This window comes from Brachionichthys hirsutus, chromosome 23 (assembly GCF_040956055.1).
Source record: "Brachionichthys hirsutus isolate HB-005 chromosome 23, CSIRO-AGI_Bhir_v1, whole genome shotgun sequence".
NCBI classification, from domain to species: Eukaryota; Metazoa; Chordata; class Actinopteri; order Lophiiformes; family Brachionichthyidae; genus Brachionichthys; species Brachionichthys hirsutus.
Window position 1 is genome coordinate 7,909,491 of NC_090919.1, and position 19,089 is coordinate 7,928,579.

At 52.3% G+C, this 19,089-nt stretch overlaps 2 protein-coding genes across 4 annotated transcripts; both read left to right on the forward strand.

Annotated features, from left to right (window-relative positions):
- The first annotated feature begins 1,260 nt into the window (after window positions 1-1,260).
- serpine1 (serpin peptidase inhibitor, clade E (nexin, plasminogen activator inhibitor type 1), member 1) lies at window positions 1,261-5,185 on the forward strand. The gene is made up of 8 exons (XM_068755908.1): window positions 1,261-1,308; window positions 1,972-2,210; window positions 2,440-2,859; window positions 2,941-3,139; window positions 3,215-3,315; window positions 3,387-3,473; window positions 3,549-3,632; window positions 4,937-5,185. Exons 2-8 carry the CDS (start codon window positions 1,973-1,975, stop codon window positions 4,975-4,977), a joined length of 1,170 nt encoding a protein of 389 aa, XP_068612009.1. The 5' UTR covers window positions 1,261-1,308; window position 1,972; the 3' UTR covers window positions 4,978-5,185.
- Window positions 5,186-6,318: 1,133 nt separating this feature from the next.
- On the forward strand, window positions 6,319-14,696 carry ap1s1 (adaptor related protein complex 1 subunit sigma 1). Of its 3 annotated transcripts, none has more exons than XM_068755694.1 (5): window positions 6,319-6,481; window positions 10,799-10,977; window positions 12,758-12,866; window positions 13,646-13,783; window positions 14,024-14,696. In XM_068755694.1, exons 2-5 carry the CDS (start codon window positions 10,799-10,801, stop codon window positions 14,069-14,071), a joined length of 474 nt encoding a protein of 157 aa, XP_068611795.1. In that variant the 5' UTR covers window positions 6,319-6,481; the 3' UTR covers window positions 14,072-14,696. The 3 variants fall into 3 exon arrangements, with proteins under 3 accessions (XP_068611795.1, XP_068611796.1, XP_068611797.1); XM_068755695.1 differs by having other exon boundaries at window positions 6,322-6,457; XM_068755696.1 differs by lacking the exon at window positions 6,319-6,481 and having other exon boundaries at window positions 10,799-10,909; window positions 12,843-12,866.
- The last annotated feature ends 4,393 nt before the right edge of the window (window positions 14,697-19,089 follow it).

Below are 19,089 nucleotides of genomic sequence, written 5' to 3' on the forward strand. Positions count from 1 at the left end.
TCAACCTCCACATGCCCTCTGAGCCCCCCCCCCCCCCCCCCCCAGCAGTGGAAAGGAAAGTTGTTGCTGGTTGTGTGAGCAGTGAGTCAGGCTGGACGTGTGTTTGCACATCGCCGCTTTAACACTCATTACGGTGATTAAGCATGCTTTTGTCTGTTTCCTGTCAGGTTAGACTTAAGTTTGGTTCTTGTTCCGGGGGGGGGGGGGGGGGGGGTGCGTCACTGACGGTGAACAGACCTGAGGTAAAAAAGTAAGGAGTGTAAATGGGGCCCAGATGAAAAGCCGACTTCTGCCTCTGGCCAGATGTACAGTGGTGTGTGTGTGTGTGTGTAGGTGTGTGTGTGTGTGTTGCCTGGTTGCTTGCTGACTCAGCTGGTATTGATCGTTGTGTGTACACTTCACGTCTGCGTGTGTTTATCGGGGCTGTTTGGGTTTTTCGGAACCCTCTTCCGGTTCTTGTTCTCCTTCGGGGGGCGTCGTCAATGAGGAGCTAAACTTTATGGATTATATAATCATCAATTCAGTTCCAGTTGGTTCAGAAATCAGCGCTGAGATTCAAACATGGTTCTTGTGTCCGCTCCATGCATTTCAGTCCATCCCCTGAAGGCGGGGCTTCGCCCCAGCCAACCTTTAACCCCTGTTGATCAGTGTCATGTGACGTCACTGATGAGATGTTCATGAAAATACGCCGGTAAAAAGAGGGCAGTTTACGGTGGGTGTGTCCTTCAATCTGGACTTCAGGAAGACAGAAGTTAAATAGACGCCGCCAGACCCGCTGGGCTTCAGTTCCGCGTCAACATGATCAATGAAACGAGATGAAACAGGAAGTGACCAAACACAGAGAGGCACAGGTCGTAGCGTTAGCATGTTCGCTCTGCTAGCAAGCCAACGTTTCTTCTTCTAAAGTCAATTCTTGCTGTCCGTCCACCATGAGCCTTGGGTTCTGTCCGAGGTTTCTGCCTGTTAAAGGGAAGTTGTTCCATGCCTCCATCTCCAAAGTGACACAATGATGGCCAGAGGGAACCTAAAAATAACGTTTCCATGGAAACGGATAGTGATGAGAACCTCCTGCTCTGAGGTCAGCGTCTTCCTGCGAGCGCTGGAGTTCCCGTGTGCTGAGTCACGCTCCAAACGCAGACAGTCATCACCGCTAACAACTCTGTGTGTGCGTGGGTGGGGGCGGGGCTTCAGGCCCCCAGCTCTACCCAATAAAAACCCAGAAGTGTGTTGAGACATTCCGACTGAAGCAGCTGGAGAGAAGAGAGCCAGCCGAAGCACTCTGCTCCTTCACACACATTCAACTCAAAGGTAAGCAGGCGCTAGCAGCGTTAGCATCCAACCATTGGGTAAGGAGGCGCTAGCAGCGTTAGCATCCAGCCGTTGGGTAAGCAGGCGCTAGCAGCGTTAGCATCCAGCCGTTGGATGGCGTGTTTGTGTGAACTAATATAAATGAAAGGATTTTGCCTTTTACAGGCAGCATTACAGGGAAAAGGTCAAAGAATGAAGTTTAATTATAATCATTTAATTTAATGATATCATTTGGACAAGTTTGCCCACGCCAGTGCTAAATCAAGGCTCCCCAGACTTTTTCCTGAGAGGGCCACCTAACGTTTCCCTTCTCTGATGGGGGGCCGGTGTGGCGATCGCAGGGGGCGGGGCCTAAACGTCAACATTGATTGTTTTCCAGAAAGCCACACAGAACCAAAGAGCGTCTCCGGGTTCTTCACAACAGAACCAAAGAGCGTCTCCGGGTTCTTCACAACAGAACCAAAGAGCGTCTCCGGGTTCTTCACAACACTCTGTTTTTATCACGCACTGCATGTGGAAAGGAACACACACACACACACACACACACACACACAGATCATGGAGGTGCAGCGGTCGCCTTCCTGCCGTGTTGGTTGCCGTGGTGACGCGTCAGCGCAGCCAAAGAGTCAAATTCAAACCAATCTGCTCTCTTCTGTTTCCCAGGATGCTTTGCGTGTATATTGCCCTGCTGCTGGCGGTCAGCAGGGGGGCGGCGGCCTCCCTCCAGGACAAACAGACTGACTTTGGACTGAAAGTGTTCTTGCGGCTGTCCCAGAGCTCCGGGGACCAGAACCTGGTCCTGTCCCCTCACGGCCTGTCCTCCATCCTGGCCATGGCTCAGCTCGGCGCCGCTGGAAGCACCCTGAAGGCTTTAACCTCTGCTCTGGGCTTTTCTCTGCAAGGTGAGGGCGGCGCTGGGCGGGGCGGGGCGGGGCGGGGCGGGGCAGCACCTGAACGAGGTCCTCGTTATGGTTCTGCTGAGAACAGAACAAGCTTTTCTTCATCTTGATTTTCCTTCGTGTCGCGGGCGTGTGACACGACGTGAACTTTACGTTCAGTCGGAACCGTTTTAGTCTTCTTCCTGTGATCCTTGGTGGGGGGGGTGTCAAACAGTCTCCCCCTGTCCCGTAGGGCGGGGCATGGTTCGCCAGCAGCGCCTCCTGCAGTGGGACCTGTCCAGTGAAGAGGGGGTGGAGACGGCCAGCGGCATCATGGTGGAGAGGAACATGGGCCTAGAGAAGGGCTATCGCCGGGCCCTGGCCAAGGCCTTCCAGACCCGCCCCCACCAGCTGGACTTCAGCAGGCCTGAGCAGGCAGTTGGCATCCTGAACTCCTGGGTCTCGGACCACACAGCAGGCACCATCCCTGAGTTCCTGGCTGCCGGGTCGCTGACTGACGAGACCCGGCTGGTCCTGCTGAACGCGCTTCACTTCCAGGGCCGGTGGAAGGTTCCCTTTGACCCCAGGCTGACCCAGGAGAGGATGTTCCACTGTGCTAATGGGAGCAGTGTTCCTGTGCACATGATGAGACTCACAAACCGCTTCCAATTCGGTAGGCTGCACCTGACCCGGTGGCCCGGTGGCCCGGTGATGACACACACGTTCACACATCCATCTCCTCTTTCCTCCTCAGGTGAATTTGTGACTGCTGACGGCGTGGACTATGATGTCATCGAGGTCCCGTACGAAGGAGACTCACTCAGTATGTTCCTGGTGTCCCCTGTGGAGCCCGAGGTGCCGCTGAGTGTTCTGGCCGTGGATCTGAGCAGCCCGAGGATTCACCAGTGGAGAGGAACGCTGAGGAACGCCAGGAGACAGCTGGCAGTGCCCAGGTGGGTGGGTCGCGTGGAGTTGGGCCCGGTGGTCGCTGGTGCTGCTCACTGAACTGAGGGTTTGTGTGTTTGTAGGTTTGCTCTGAACTCCGAAGTGAACCTGAAGCCCGCTCTGCTCAGCTTGGGCCTGGGAGACATGTTCAACCTCGCCACCGCCGACTTTACACGCATCACCAGTAAGAAGGGGGGGGGCATCCACAATAAGAACCACAGGTCCATGTTTGACCCGTGTGCTTCTGCCCTCCAGCTGACGAAAGGCTGTGTGTGTCCAAGGTCGTTCAGAGGGTAACCATTGAGGTGGATGAGCGAGGAACCAAAGGAGCAGCAGCAACAGGTAGGCCTACCAGCGGTGGTTCTGGGTGGGCGGGTCACGGTTCTGCTGGTAATGCCATCTGTCTCCCTCTCTCAGCTGCCGTGATGTTCTCGCGCATGGCTGTGGAGGAGATCACCCTGGACCGACCCTTCCTCTTCCTCATCCAGCACAAGCGCACAGGTAACGCCCCTCTGTGTCACGCCCCTCTGTCACGCCCCTCTGTGTCACGCCCCTCTGTGTCACGCCCCTCTGTAACGCCCCTCTGTCACGCCCCTCTGTGTAACGCCCCTCTGTGTAACGCCCCTCTGTGTAACGCCCCTCTGTGTCACGCCCCTCTGTCACGCCCCTCTGTGTCACGCCCCTCTGTGTCACGCCCCTCTGTGTCACGCCCCTCTGTCACGCCCCTCTGTGTAACGCCCCTCTGTGTAACGCCCCTCTGTGTCACGCCCCTCTGTGTAACGCCCCTCTGTAACGCCCCTCTGTGTAACGCCCCTCTGTAACGCCCCTCTGTGTCACGCCCCTCTGTGTAACGCCCCTCTGTAACGCCCCTCTGTGTAACGCCCCTCTGTAACGCCCCTCTGTGTAACGCCCCTCTGTGTCACGCCCCTCTGTGTCACGCCCCTTTGTGTCACGCCCCTCTGTCACGCCCCTCTGTGTAACGCCCCTCTGTGTCACGCCCCTCTGTAACGCCCCTCTGTGTCACGCCCCTCTGTAACGCCCCTCTGTGTAACGCCCTTCTGTGTCACGCCCCTCTGTGTCACGCCCCTCTGTAACGCCCCTCTGTGTCACGCCCCTCTGTGTCACGCCCCTCTGTCACGCCCCTCTGTCACGCCCCTCTGTCACGCCCCTCTGTCACGCCCCTCTGTGTAACGCCCCTCTGTCACGCCCCTCTGTGTAACACCCCTCTGTGTCACGCCCCTCTGTGTAAGCCCCCCCCTGTGTAAGCCCCCCCCTGTGTAAGCCCCCCTCTGTGTAAGCCCCTCTGTGTAACGCCCCTCTGTAACGCCCCTCTGTAACGCCCCTCTGTGTAACGCCCCTCTGCATAAGCCCCCCCTTGTGTAAGCCCCCCCCGTGTAACGCCCCTCTGTGTAACGCCCCTCTATGTAACGCCCCCCGTGTAACGCCCCTCTATGTAACGCCCCTCTGTGTAAGGCCCCCCGTGTAACGCCCCTCTGTGTAACGCCCCCGTCTGTGTAAGGCCCCTCTGCGCAACGCCACCCTTTGTAACTCCCCCTGTGTAAGCCCCCCCCCCGTGTAACCCCCCCTGTGTAAGCCCCCCCCCCGTGTAACCCCCCCTGTGTAAGCCCCCCCCCTGTGTAACGCCCCCTGTGTAAGCCCCCCCCTGTGTAACGCCCCCGTCTGTGTAACGCCCCTCTGTGTAAGGCCCCTGTGTAAGCCCCCCTTTGTAACGCCCCCCTGTGACCCACAATGGACCTGGTCCCGTTGTCGTGCTGCCCAGCTCAGAGTGTGCCTCCTGTTTGCAGGTTCAGTTCTGTTCATGGGTCAGTTCCACCAGCCCCAGTGACAGTAACCACCGTACCCGCCTCACCTGATGACGCCTCACCTGCACCAATCATGTGACCTCTGGCTGACTGGACTTTAAGACTTTATGTTCATTTATTCTTCTGACTGTTCGAGATGATGGACACGATGGAGGGATGTCTGTGGCTGACCCACAACCCAACGGAGTTCTGCACGCACACACACGTTTATTGTTCTTATTTAAATGTCTTTTGCAGTATATTTATTAAAATATGTTTGTACTAACATGGCGTCTGATGACTGAGCACCAGCCAGCCAATGTTGAGCGGGTGAGGTTCCGTCCTCTGGACCACGGAAGGACCGACGAAGGACCGCCGAAGTCTGGACTATCTAGATCAGTCCTATCTTCAAACACGTTTGTGAAGCCGGTCTGTCGGCTGCCCTTGAATGCAACACGAGAACCGCCTTCGGGAAGCTCGGCAGGAACCGTGTGGGCTCCGTGCAGAACCAGCAGAAGCGAGGGTCTCCGGCCCGGCGTGTCCCAGACGTCTCCCGTCCCGGGACGAGGGCGTCTGATCTGTTTATCGATGTGGCGGGCTGACCGCTGGGTTATCTGGAGATTAGAGTGTTCGTAAACTGAGGCGATCGATTTGGAGAGGGAGGCTGGTGATGGACTTTATAAAAAGCACGGGGACACTTAGAAGAATATAAGGGAAATGTAATTATTGATTTTATTATACAAATTAACTAGAGAGACAATCAGAGATTGCAGACCCCGCCTCCAAAAGACTATTGGATCTTGTGAGACAGTAAACAGGGCTTCCGGATCAGAGGGGCCAAACCTGCTCTAGCTTGCTGCTCCGGAACGTACTACAAGACTCCTTCTGGACTCTTTTTCCCATCATGCCATTCGTGTCCCTCCCTCTTAAAGTGGCAGTTTACAGCACAGGCACGATTCCAGATGTAAAAATAATTCTAGAATCTGGATCCAGATCCGGATCAACGCCATTCTCGGGGAGGACTGAGCCACGGACAGAACCTTGTTTGTGTAAAACTTTCAAGTTGATTGGGTTACTAGTTTTTGAGTTATGCGCTCGGACAGACAAACAGACAAACAGACAAACAAACAGACAAACAAACAGACAAACAAACCCAATATATTTACCCTCGCCTCCCCTTCGGCGGGGGTAAATATATTTGGAATACGTTGTGACTCAATAAGGGTAGTTACACTACTAGAGGTAAAAGGGAGCCTGATCCATACCTGCTTCAGAAGGTGGCTCGCCGCCGATAAGCCCCACGAAGAAGATTCCCAACACAGTGCGCATGCGCGCTAAAGGCGGAAGTGTTGCTTGTCCCGGCTCCTGCTGAGGCTGCTCGGAGTGGACCGTCACCAGAGGCTCCGCTAGTTCGCTAGTTCCGGCTCGGTTGGACCGGTACCTGGAGACCGGTACCTGGAGACCGGTACCTGGAGACCGACCTTCCGCTCGTGACTCCACAGACTGAAAACACCGGACGGAATTGTGAGTGTCCTTCAGCTAGAGAAGGTGGGGCTCGTCGCTGAGCGAATGCTAGCGAGGTGTGCGGTTACAGGAAGTGTCTACCTGCGCTGCGTTCACCTGTGTCCCCTGGCTGAGCGAATGCTAGCGAGGTGTGCGGTTACAGGAAGTGTCTACCTGCGCTGCGTTCACCTGTGCCCCGTGGCTCGGGCTGGAAGCTGAGAACAGCGCGGAATGTTTTCAGTGTCAGTCCCAGCTAGCGTCAACGGGAAGCTGGAGCATGTTAGCTTCGATTAAAGGCACCAATGAACCAATGAGGGTATAGCTGCTAGCATCCAGTTAGCTCAGTTAGCAGCAGCGTCCACTGCTGATCAGCTGCTAGCATCATCACATGAACAGATGAACCACATCAGAACCACGTCAGAACCACATCAGAACCACATCAGAACCACATCAGCTCCGGTCCATCAGAACCACATCAGAACCACATCAGAACCACGTCAGAATCACATCAGAACCACATCAGAACCACATCAGCTCCGGTCCATCAGAACCACATCAGAACCACATCAGAACCACATCAGCTCCGGTCCATCAGAACCACATCAGAACCACATCAGAACCACGTCAGAATCACATCAGAACCACATCAGAACCACATCAGCTCCGGTCCATCAGAACCACATCAGAACCACATCAGAACCACATCAGCTCCGGTCCATCAGAACCACATCAGAACCAGCTCCATCTGCTATCAATGGAATTCATCATTTGTATCACCGTCGTTTCCTTTGTGTCTCCGTCGTGTTTCCTTTGTGTCTCCGTCGTGTTTCCTTTGTATCACCGTTGTTTCCTTTGTATCACCGTCGTGTTTCCTTTGTGTCTCCGTCGTGTTTCCTTTGTGTCTCCGTCGTGTTTCCTTTGTGTCTCCGTCGTGTTTCCTTTGTGTCACCGTCGTGTTTCCTTTGTGTCACCGTCGTTTCCTTTGTGTCTCCGTCGTGTTTCCTTTGTGTCTCCGTCGTGTTTCCTTTGTATCACCGTTGTTTCCTTTGTATCACCGTCGTGTTTCCTTTGTGTCTCCGTCGTGTTTCCTTTGTGTCTCCGTCGTGTTTCCTTTGTGTCTCCGTCGTGTTTCCTTTGTGTCACCGTCGTGTTTCCTTTGTGTCACCGTCGTGTTTCCTTTGTGTCTCCGTCGTGTTTCCTTTGTGTCTCCGTCGTGTTTCCTTTGTGTCACCGTCGTGTTTCCTTTGTGTCACCGTCGTGTTTCCTTTGTGTCTCCGTCGTGTTTCCTTTGTGTCTCCGTCGTGTTTCCTTTGTGTCTCCGTCGTGTTTCCTTTGTGTCTCCGTCGTGTTTCCTTTGTGTCACCGTTGTTTCCTTTGTGTCTCCGTCGTGTTTCCTTTGTGTCACCGTTGTTTCCTTTGTGTCTCCGTCGTGTTTCCTTTGTGTCACCGTTGTTTCCTTTGTATCACTGTTGTTTCCTTTGTGTCTCCGTCGTGTTTCCTTTGTGTCACCGTCGTTTCCTTTGTGTCACCGTTGTTTCCTTTGTGTCACCGTCGTTTCCTTTGTGTCTCCGTCGTGTTTCCTTTGTGTCTCCGGCGTGTTTCCTTTGTGTCACCGTCGTTTCCTTTGTGTTACCGTCGTTTCCTTTGTGTCACCGTCGTGTTTCTTTTGTGTCACCGTCGTGTTTCCTTTGTGTCACCGTCGTGTTTCCTTTGTGTCACCGTTGTTTCCTTTGTGTCTCCGTCGTGTTTCCTTTGTGTCACCGTTGTTTCCTTTGTGTCTCCGGCGTGTTTCCTTTGTGTCTCCGGCGTGTTTCCTTTTTGTCACCGTTGTTTCCTTTGTATCACCGTCGTGTTTCCTTTGTATCACCGTCGTGTTTCCTTTGTGTCTCCGTCGTGTTTCCTTTGTGTCTCCGTCGTGTTTCCTTTGTGTCTCCGTCGTGTTTCCTTTGTGTCTCCGTCGTGTTTCCTTTGTGTCACCGTTGTTTCCTTTGTGTCACCGTCGTTTCCTTTGTGTCACCGTTGTTTCCTTTGTGTCACCGTCGTTTCCTTTGTGTCACCGTCGTGTTTCCTTTGTGTCACCGTTGTTTCCTTTGTGTCACCGTCGTTTCCTTTGTGTCACCGTCGTTTCCTTTGTGTCACCGTCGTGTTTCCTTTGTGTCACCGTTGTTTCCTTTGTGTCACCGTCGTTTTCTTTGTGTCTCCGTCGTGTTTCCTTTGTGTCTCCGGCGTGTTTCCTCTGTGTCACCGTCGTTTCCTTTGTGTCACCGTCGTTTCCTCTGTGTCACCGTCGTTTCCTCTGTGTCACCGTCGTTTCCTCTGTGTCACCGTCGTTTCCTTTGTGTCACCGTCGTTTTCTTTGTGTCTCCGTCGTGTTTCCTTTGTGTCTCCGGCGTGTTTCCTCTGTGTCACCGTCGTTTCCTCTGTGTCACCGTCGTTTCCTCTGTGTCACCGTCATTTCCTCTGTGTCACCGTTGTTTCCTTTGTATCACTGTTGTTTCCTTTGTGTCTCCGTCGTGTTTCCTTCGTGTCACCGTTGTTTCCTTTGTGTCTCCGGCGTGTTTCCTTCGTATCACCGTTGTTTCCTTTGTGTCTCCGGCGTGTTTCCTTTTTGTCACCGTTGTTTCCTTTGTATCACCGTCGTGTTTCCTTTGTATCACCGTTGTGTTTCCTTTGTGTCTCCGTCGTGTTTCCTTTGTGTCTCCGTCGTGTTTCCTTTGTGTCTCCGTCGTGTTTCCTTTGTGTCACCGTTGTTTCCTTTGTGTCACCGTCGTTTCCTTTGTGTCACCGTCGTTTCCTCTGTGTCACCGTCGTTTCCTCTGTGTCACCGTCGTTTCCTCTGTGTCACCGTCGTTTCCTTTGTGTCGCCGTCGTTTCCTTTGTGTCGCCGTCGTTTCCTTTGTGTCGCCGTCGTTTCCTTTGTGTCGCCGTCGTTTCCTTTGTGTCACCGTCGTTTCCTCTGTGTCACCGTCGTTTCCTTTGTGTCACCGTCGTTTCCTTTGTGTCACCGTCGTTTCCTCTGTGTCACCGTCGTTTCCTTTGTGTCACCGTGGTTTCCTCTGTGTCACCGTCGTTTCCTTTGTGTCACCGTCGTTTCCTTTGTGTCACCGTCGTTTCCTCTGTGTCACCGTCGTTTCCTCTGTGTCACCGTCGTTTCCTTTGTGTCTCCGGCGTGTTTCCTCTGTGTCACCGTCGTTTCCTTTGTGTCTCCGGCGTGTTTCCTCTGTGTCATCGTCGTTTCCTTTGTGTCACCGTCGTGTGTTGTCTTTGTGTCACCGTCGTTTCCTTTGTGTCACCATCGTTTCCTCTGTGTCACCGTCGTTTCCTTTGTGTCACCGTCGTTTCCTCTGTGTCACCGTCGTTTCCTTTGTGTCACCGTCGTTTCCTCTGTGTCACCGTCGTTTCCTCTGTGTCACCGTCGTTTCCTTTGTGTCACCGTCGTTTCCTTTGTGTCGCCGTCGTTTCCTCTGTGTCACCGTCGTTTCCTTTGTGTCACCGTCGTTTTCTTTGTGTCTCCGGCGTGTTTCCTCTGTGTCACCGTCGTTTCCTCTGTGTCACCGTCGTTTCCTTTGTGTCACCGTCGTTTCCTCTGTGTCACCGTCGTTTCCTCTGTGTCACCGTCGTTTCCTTTGTGTCACCGTCGTTTCCTTTGTGTCGCCGTCGTTTCCTCTGTGTCACCGTCGTTTCCTTTGTGTCACCGTCGTTTTCTTTGTGTCTCCGGCGTGTTTCCTCTGTGTCACCGTCGTTTCCTTTGTGTCACCGTCGTTTCCTCTGTGTCACCGTCGTTTCCTCTGTGTCACCGTTGTTTCCTTTGTATCACTGTTGTTTCCTTTGTGTCTCCGTCGTGTTTCCTTCGTGTCACCGTTGTTTCCTTTGTGTCTCCGGCGTGTTTCCTTCGTATCACCGTTGTTTCCTTTGTGTCTCCGGCGTGTTTCCTTTTTGTCACCGTTGTTTCCTTTGTATCACCGTCGTGTTTCCTTTGTATCACCGTTGTGTTTCCTTTGTGTCTCCGTCGTGTTTCCTTTGTGTCTCCGTCGTGTTTCCTTTGTGTCTCCGTCGTGTTTCCTTTGTGTCACCGTTGTTTCCTTTGTGTCACCGTCGTTTCCTTTGTGTCACCGTCGTTTCCTTTGTGTCGCCGTCGTTTCCTTTGTGTCGCCGTCGTTTCCTTTGTGTCACCGTCGTTTCCTCTGTGTCACCGTCGTGTGTTGCCTTTGTGTCACCGTCGTTTCCTCTGTGTCACCGTCGTTTCCTCTGTGTCACCGTCGTTTCCTCTGTGTCACCGTCGTTTCCTCTGTGTCACCGTCGTTTCCTCTGTGTCACCGTCGTTTCCTCTGTGTCACCGTCGTTTCCTTTGTCGCGCTGCAGATGCGTTTCATGCTGCTGTTCAGCCGTCAGGGAAAGCTGCGCTTACAGAAGTGGTACACGGCCACTGCTGAGCGGGACAAGAAGAAGATGGTGAGGGAGCTGATGCAGATGGTGTTGGCCCGGAAACCAAAGATGTGCAGCTTCCTTGAGTGGAGGGACCTGAAGATCGTCTATAAAAGGTAGGACGTGTCTCCGCTGCGGTAGGACGTGTCTCCGCTGCCGTCACTGGACAATATTCAGGTTGGTGTCTGGAAGTCGTGATCTACAGCAGCGGTCCCCGACCTTTGACCTTTTTCCTGCCATGGACCGGTTTCATGGCGAGCAATTTTTTTGGACCGGGGGCGGGGGGGGGGGGTTAATAAAAAAAGAGAAATATAATCATACCAATAAACTTTATATAATGCACTTAACGTAACGTAAAATGTGACCGAGGAAATTCACAGGTGAATGTTACGTTGGAGAAGATCCGGTATTTCAAAATAAAACACCGTTTTATTTTAATCGATACAACGGAAATGTTCTAAATTAGTTATTCTTTCTGTGCAGCCCGGTAACAAATGCCTCTCGGGCTGGGCGAGACGCTTCACCCACATTGCCTATGTAAGTGTAGCGAGCGTCGGGAATGTCAAGAATCACACGGTTAGTGATGATCGGGCGACATTCAGCATTGTGGCTCGTACCGAGACGGAGCAGCGCCCCCTGCCTGCAGTCACTACTCTGTATCCTTTATTGTCCCACACACAGCACCATCTGATTGGTTTACGCAAAGCCAATCAGCGCCTCCACGTACGCCGCGGCTCCACGCACGCCGCTACTCCACAAAATACTCTCGGTATTTTATGTTGTACCTAAGCACCAAACGGAGCTACCGGTAATCTCGTTGTATATCTGTCAGGGTCGTTTTTATATTTTCAGTGTTCGTGTCATTGTTTAATGTAACAGAAAAGTAATGTAATGTATGGAAAAGAACAGCCCCATCTGGTGGGCAGTGATGTCACTAGGTCAAGGGGTGGAGCCATGAAGTTTATAAATAAAGGTATTCCGGGAGGCGGAAACCGTTGGTGGAGGAAACGTGCCGGACCGTTGCTCCGGGCTGCGTGAGAGAAAATGGAAGCCTTGAGTCGGTGCGTTTGTAAATTAATATCACAATGTTGGAGACTTTATCCCTAACAATATCCACTATGCGATGACAACAAAGGCTTTCTATTTGTATTTGTATTCTACACACACGCACACTACTACTACCACTGCACGCACACACAGAGCGAAGTGTTTTGAAGCTCTGGAGGGCAGATGTATCTGGAGACTGTTTAAATTATAATAAACATCACCGGTCCTCTAAAACTCACAAAGACTCGTACCTTTACTGCATGACAGGAACGTCAGTATGAGCCCAATAACGTTCCACAAACAGCAGCTCTGCTGACTTTTCCTTCCAAACGTGTCTGTAAATTACTTAAATATTACTGATAATATCAATATGGAGTGTGTGTCTGTGTGCGTGTGTGTGTCTGTGTGCGTGTGTGTGTGCGTGTGTGTGCGTGTGTGTGTGTGTGTGTGTGTGTGTGTGCGTGTGTGTGTGTGTGTGTGTGTGCGTGTGTGTGTGCGTGTGCGTGTGTGTGTGCGTGTGCGTGTGTCTGTGTGCGTGTGTGTGTCTGTGTGCGTGTGTGTGTGCGTGTGTGTGCGTGTGTGTGTGTGTGTGTGTGTGTGTGTGTGTGTGTGTGCGCGTGTGTGTGTGTGTGTGCGTGCGTGTGCGTGTGTGTGTGCGTGCGTGTGTGCGTGCGTGTGTGTGTGCGTGTGTGTGTGCGTGTGTGTGTGCGTGTGTGTGTGTGTGTGCGTGCGCGTGTGTGTGTGCGTGTGTGTGTGTGTGTGCGTGTGTGTGTGTGTGTGCGTGTGTGTGTGCGTGTGTGTGTGTGTGTGTGTGTGTGTGTGCGTGTGTGTGTGCGTGCGCGCGCACAGGTACGCCAGCCTGTACTTCTGCTGTGCTGTTGAGGAGCAGGACAACGAGCTGATCACCCTGGAAGTGATCCATCGCTTCGTGGAGCTGCTCGATAAATACTTTGGCAGTGTGAGTGTTCTGATTGGTCGGTTCTCTCTGTGACCGATGACACTAACTATGCAGTGTGTAAGGACAAATGTCAAAAATGTTATTATAGTAAGTGTAGTTTAGCGCTTTGCTCTGTCCCACCTGACGTCTAACGCCTGCTAGCAGCTAATATTCTGCTTCCTGATAAGTCCTTTCACAATAAGTGCTTCCTGATAAGTCCTTTCACAATAAGTCAGACAGATCTGCTCCCTGACCCCTAAAAACAAAGACTTTTTATCCAAAATGAAATTGTTCCATGTACTTTGAAAGAAGGAATTAAAATGTGTTACTTGTGGTGCTTTTCTTATCTGTCCATTGGCGGGGTCGTGCTGTGTTCTAGGGGGGGGGGGGGGGGGGGGCAGAGATGAAGATGCTGAGGTTCAAGATTAGAAATGAGACAATAAGAGGGACAGTGAAGGTTAGACGTTTTGGAGACAAGGTCAGAGAGACCGTTCTTTGATGGTTTGGACATGTCCAGAGGAGAGACGGGGACTACATTGGTAGAAGGATGCTGAGGATGGAACTGCCAGGGAACAGGACTAGAGGACGACCCAGGAGAAGAGACATGGACGTAGTGAGGGAGGACATGAGAGTGGCTGGTGTTGGGGAGGACGATGCAAAGGACAGGGTGAAGTGGAGAATGTTGGGTTGCTGTGGCGACGCCTCACGGGACAAGGAGGAAGTCCAGTCGTGGTTAGACGTGTTGGGTAGAACAAAGACTTGTTCCGCTGAAGGACACCTGCTCTGCTGACTGTCTGCAGGTGTGTGAGCTGGACATCATCTTTAACTTTGAGAAGGCCTACTTCATTCTGGATGAGTTCCTGATTGGTGGAGAGATCCAGGACACGTCTAAGAAGAGCGTCCTGAAGGCCATCGAGCAAGCAGACCTCCTGCAGGAGGTGAGTGGACCTGCAGCGTGTGTCCTGTTGGGACATCGTTCAGACTCGTCGATTCGTTGGACAGTCAGTTGGGTCAAAGCGCATGTATGATGAGTTCAGGCTAACGACAGCGCCACCTGCTGCCAACAGGAAGTCTGTGTCATGTGACCGTGTCTCATAGTGGACACAGGACATTCCTGTCCAGATTGTTTGCAGGGGACATATTATTTTCCTGTCCTTCTGGTTTGCTCTGCTCCACAGGAGGAGGAGTCACCCAGGAGCGTCCTGGAGGAGATGGGCCTGGCGTAGCGCACGGCCACTTCCTGGAGCCTCAGATACCGGGGGCGGAGCTAGGACTGGCAGCACTGGTTCTGGACATGGATGTACTGGGCTCAACCGGGGACAGAGAAGGGAAGATCCTTGCGGTGCGGGGTGGGGGTGTTCAGGTCCTCAGGGGGACCGTGTGCTGGGGGTCCGGGTATTCGGGAGAACTGCCGTCCGTCAATGACACGACTTTTTTGTCCACTTTTGATCTTTTCAACCGTCCCTTCGTGAGAGAGAATCACTTCCTCCTGTTGCTGCCGAGTCGGTGCTGCCGAGTCGGTGCTGCCGAGTCGGTGCTGCCGAGTCGTTGCTGCCGAGTCGGTGCTGCCGAGTCGTTGCTGCCGAGTCGGTGCTGCCGAGTCGGTGCTGCCGAGTCGTTGCTGCCGAGTCGGTGCTGCCGAGTCGTTGCTGCCGAGTCGGTGCTGCCGAGTCGGTGCTGCCGAGTCGGTGCTGCCGAGTCGGTGCTGCCGAGTCGTTGCTGCCGAGTCGGTGCTGCCGAGTCGTTGCTGCCGAGTCGGTGCTGCCGAGTCGTTGCTGCCGAGTCGGTGCTGCCGATGTGAAAATGAAAGAGTTCCTGTCTGTTCTGGTAAAACTCTTGGTCTCAAGAAGTGTGTGCGTGTGTGTGTGGGGGGGGGGGGGTAGGTAGGTAGGTAGGTGTGTGCGTGCGTGTGTGTGTGTGTGTGCGTGTGTGCGTGCGTGTGTGCGTGTGTGTGTGCGTGTGTGTGTGTGTGTGTGTGTGTGTGTGTGTGTGTGTGTGTGTGTGTGTGTGTGTGTAGGTGTGTGTGTGTAGGTAGGTAGGTAGGTAGGTGTGTGTGTGTGTGTGTGTGTGCGTGTGTGTGTGTGTGTGTGCGTGTGTGTGTGTGTGTGTGTGTGTGTGCGTGTGTGCGTGTGCGTGTGTGTGTGCGTGTGTGTGTGTGTGTGTGTGTGTGTGTGCGTGTGTGTGTGGGTAGGTAGGTACGCCAGCCTGTACCTCTGCTGTGCTGTCGAGGAGCAGGGCAACGAGCCGACCGCCCTGGACGTGATGCGGGGCAACGAGCCGACCGCGCTGGACGTGATGCGGGGCAACGAGCCGATCGCCCTGGACGTGATGCGGGGCAACGAGCCGATCGCCCTGGACGTGATGCGGGGCAACGAGCCGATCGCCCTGGACGTGATGCGGGGCAACGAGCCGATCGCCCTGGACGTGATGCGGGGCAACGAGCCGATCGCCCTGGACGTGATGCGGGGCAACGAGCCGATCGCCCTGGACGTGATGCGGGGCAACGAGCCGATCGCCCTGGACGTGATGCGGGGCAACGAGCCGACCGCCCTGGACGTGATGCGGGGCAACGAGCCGACCGCCCTGGACGTGATGCGGGGCAACGAGCCGATCGCCCTGGACGTGATGCGGGGCAACGAGCCGATCGCCCTGGTGATCCATCCCTTGGTGCAGCTGCTGCTGGATGAGAGTCGGTGATGATGCAATCTTCTTCCTATTGGCTGAGACGTGTCCACGGAGAATGTCTGCTCGTCGTTCCTGATCGTTCATCAATCATTCACGTCACTATAATATATTAAAACTGATTATTTACACCAGAAATGTTTTCTAATGACTTAAACCTCCATTAAAGGTCCAGATTGTGTCTCTGATGGACAAGAGGAGCTTTAGCTAAGCTAAAGCTAACGCTAACAGATTATGGAGGAGTGATGTTTCCGGGACGTTCCATTTCTCCTGAGGTGAGATGTTCGGATGGACCGACCCAACCTGGAAGCGGCGGTGTCTGTTAGCGGTCTAACATGGATCCGGCTGCCGGGACAGGAGACCGGGTCCATGGGGGGCGTCTCCAGAGCTACACGGCAGGGTCAAAGCTACACGGCAGGGTCAAAGCTACACGGCAGGGTCAAAGCTACACGGCAGGGTCAAAGCTACACGTCAGGGTCGAAGCTACACGGCAGGGTCAAAGCTACACGGCAGGGTCGAAGCTACACGGCAGGGTCAAAGCTACACGGCAGGGTCAAAGCTACGCGGCAGGGTCAAAGCTACACGGCAGGGTCAAAGCTACGCGGCAGGGTCGAAGCTACACGGCAGGGTCAAAGCTACGCGGCAGGGTCAAAGCTACACGGCAGGGTCGAAGCTACACGGCAGGGTCGGAGCTACACGGCAGGGTCAAAGCTACACGGCAGGGTCAAAGCTACGCGGCAGGGTCTAAGCTACACGGCAGGGTCGAAGCTACGCGGCAGGGTCAAAGCTACGCGGCAGGGTCAAAGCTACGCGGCAGGGTCAAAGCTACACGGCAGGGTCAAAGCTACACGGCAGGGTCGAAGCTACACGGCAGGGTCGAAGCTACACGGCAGGGTCGAAGCTACACGGCAGGGTCGAAGCTACACGGCAGGTCAAAGCTACACGGCAGGGTCAAAGCTACACGCTACACGGCAGGGTCAAAGCTACACGGCAGGTCAAAGCTACACGGCAGGGTCAGAGCTACACGGCAGGGTCAGAGCTACACGGCAGGGTCAGAGCTACACGGCAGGGTCAAAGCTACACGGCAGGGTCAGAGCTACACGGCAGGGTCAAAGCTACGCGGCAGGTCAAAGCTACACGGCAGGGTCAAAGCTACACGCTACACGGCAGGGTCAAAGCTACGCGGCATGTATTACAGTACAAGTACAGTCACACAGTAGCATGTATTACAGTACAAGTACAGTCACACAGTAGCATGTATTACAGTACAAGTACAGTCACACAGTAGCATGTATTACAGTACAAGTACAGTCAACAGTAGCATGTATTACAGTACAAGTACAGTCAACAGTAGCATGTATTACAGTACAAGTACGGTCACGCAGTAGCGTGTATTACAGTACAAGTACGGTCAAGCAGTAGCGTGTATTACAGTACAAGTACAGTCAAACAGTAGCGTGTATTACAGTACAAGTACAGTCACACAGTAGCATGTATTACAGTACAAGTACAGTCAACAGTGGCGTGTATTACAGTACAAGTACAGTAAACAGTAGCGTGTATTACAGTACAAGTACAGTCAAACAGTAGCGTGTATTACAGTACAAGTACAGTCAAACAGTAGCGTGTATTACAGTACAAGTACAGTCACACAGTAGCGTGTATTACAGTACAAGTACAGTCAAACAGTAGCGTGTATTACAGTACAAGTACAGTCAAACAGTAGCGTGTATTACAGTACAAGTACCGTCACACAGTAGCGTGTATTACAGTACAGGTACAGTCACACAGTAGCGTGTATTACAGTACAAGTACAGTCAAACAGTAGCGTGTATTACAGTACAAGTACAGTCAAGCAGTAGCGTGTATTACAGTACAGGTACGGTCACACAGTAGCGTGTATTACAGTACAAGTACGGTCACACAGTAGCATGTATTACAGTACAAGTACAGTCACACAGTAGCATGTATTACAGTACAAGTACAGTCAACAGTAGCATGTATTACAGTACAAGTACAGTCAACAGTAGCATGTATTACAGTACAAGTACAGTCACACAGTAGCATGTATTACAGTACAAGTACAGTCACACAGTAGCATGTATTACAGTACAAGTACAGTCAACAGTAGCATGTATTACAGTACAAGTACGGCCACGCAGTAGCGTGTATTACAGTACAAGTACGGTCACGCAGTAGCGTGTATTACAGTACAAGTACAGTCAACAGTGGCGTGTATTACAGTACAAGTACAGTAAACAGTAGCGTGTATTACAGTACAAGTACAGTCAAACAGTAGCGTGTATTACAGTACAAGTACAGTCACACAGTAGCGTGTATTACAGTACAAGTACAATCAAACAGTAGCGTGTATTACAGTACAAGTACAGTCACACAGTAGCGTGTATTACAGTACAAGTACAGTCACACAGTAGCGTGTATTACAGTACAAGTACGGTCAAACAGTAGCGTGCATTACAGTACAAGTACGGTCAAACAGTAGCGTGTATTACAGTACAAGTACGGTCACACAGTAGCGTGTATTACAGTACAAGTACGGTCAAACAGTAGCGTGTATTACAGTACAAGTACGGTCACACAGTAGCATGTATTACAGTACAAGTACAGTCACACAGTAGCATGTATTACAGTACAAGTACAGTCAACAGTAGCATGTATTACAGTACAAGTACAGTCAACAGTAGCATGTATTACAGTACAAGTACGGTCACACAGTAGCGTGTATTACAGTACAAGTACGGTCACGCAGTAGCGTGTATTACAGTACAAGTACGGTCAAGCAGTAGCGTGTATTACAGTACAAGTACGGTCAAACAGTAGCGTGTATTACAGTACAAGTACAGTCAACAGTGGCGTGTATTACAGTACAAGTACAGTAAACAGTAGCGTGTATTACAGTACAAGTACAGTCAAACAGTAGCGTGTATTACAGTACAAGTACAGTCACACAGTAGCGTGTATTACAGTACAAGTACAGTCAAACAGTAGCGTGTATTACAGTACAAGTACAGTCAAACAGTAGCGTGTATTACAGTACAAGTACAGTCACACAGTAGCGTGTATTACAGTACAAGTACAGTCACACAGTAGCGTGTAGTACAGTACAAGTACAGTCAAGCAGTAGCGTGTATTACAGTACAAGTACGGTCACACAGTAGCATGTATTACAGTACAAGTACAGTCACACAGTAGCATGTATTACAGTACAAGTACAGTCAACAGTAGCATGTATTACAGTACAAGTACAGTCACACAGTAGCATGTATTACAGTACAAGTACAGTCACACAGTAGCATGTATTACAGTACAAGTACAGTCAACAGTAGCATGTATTACAGTACAAGTACGGTCAACAGTAGCATGTATTACAGTACAAGTACGGTCACGCAGTAGCGTGTATTACAGTACAAGTACGGTCACGCAGTAGCGTGTATTACAGTACAAGTACAGTCAAACAGTAGCGTGTATTACAGTACAAGTACAGTCAACAGTAGCATGTATTACAGTACAAGTACAGTCAACAGTAGCATGTATTACAGTA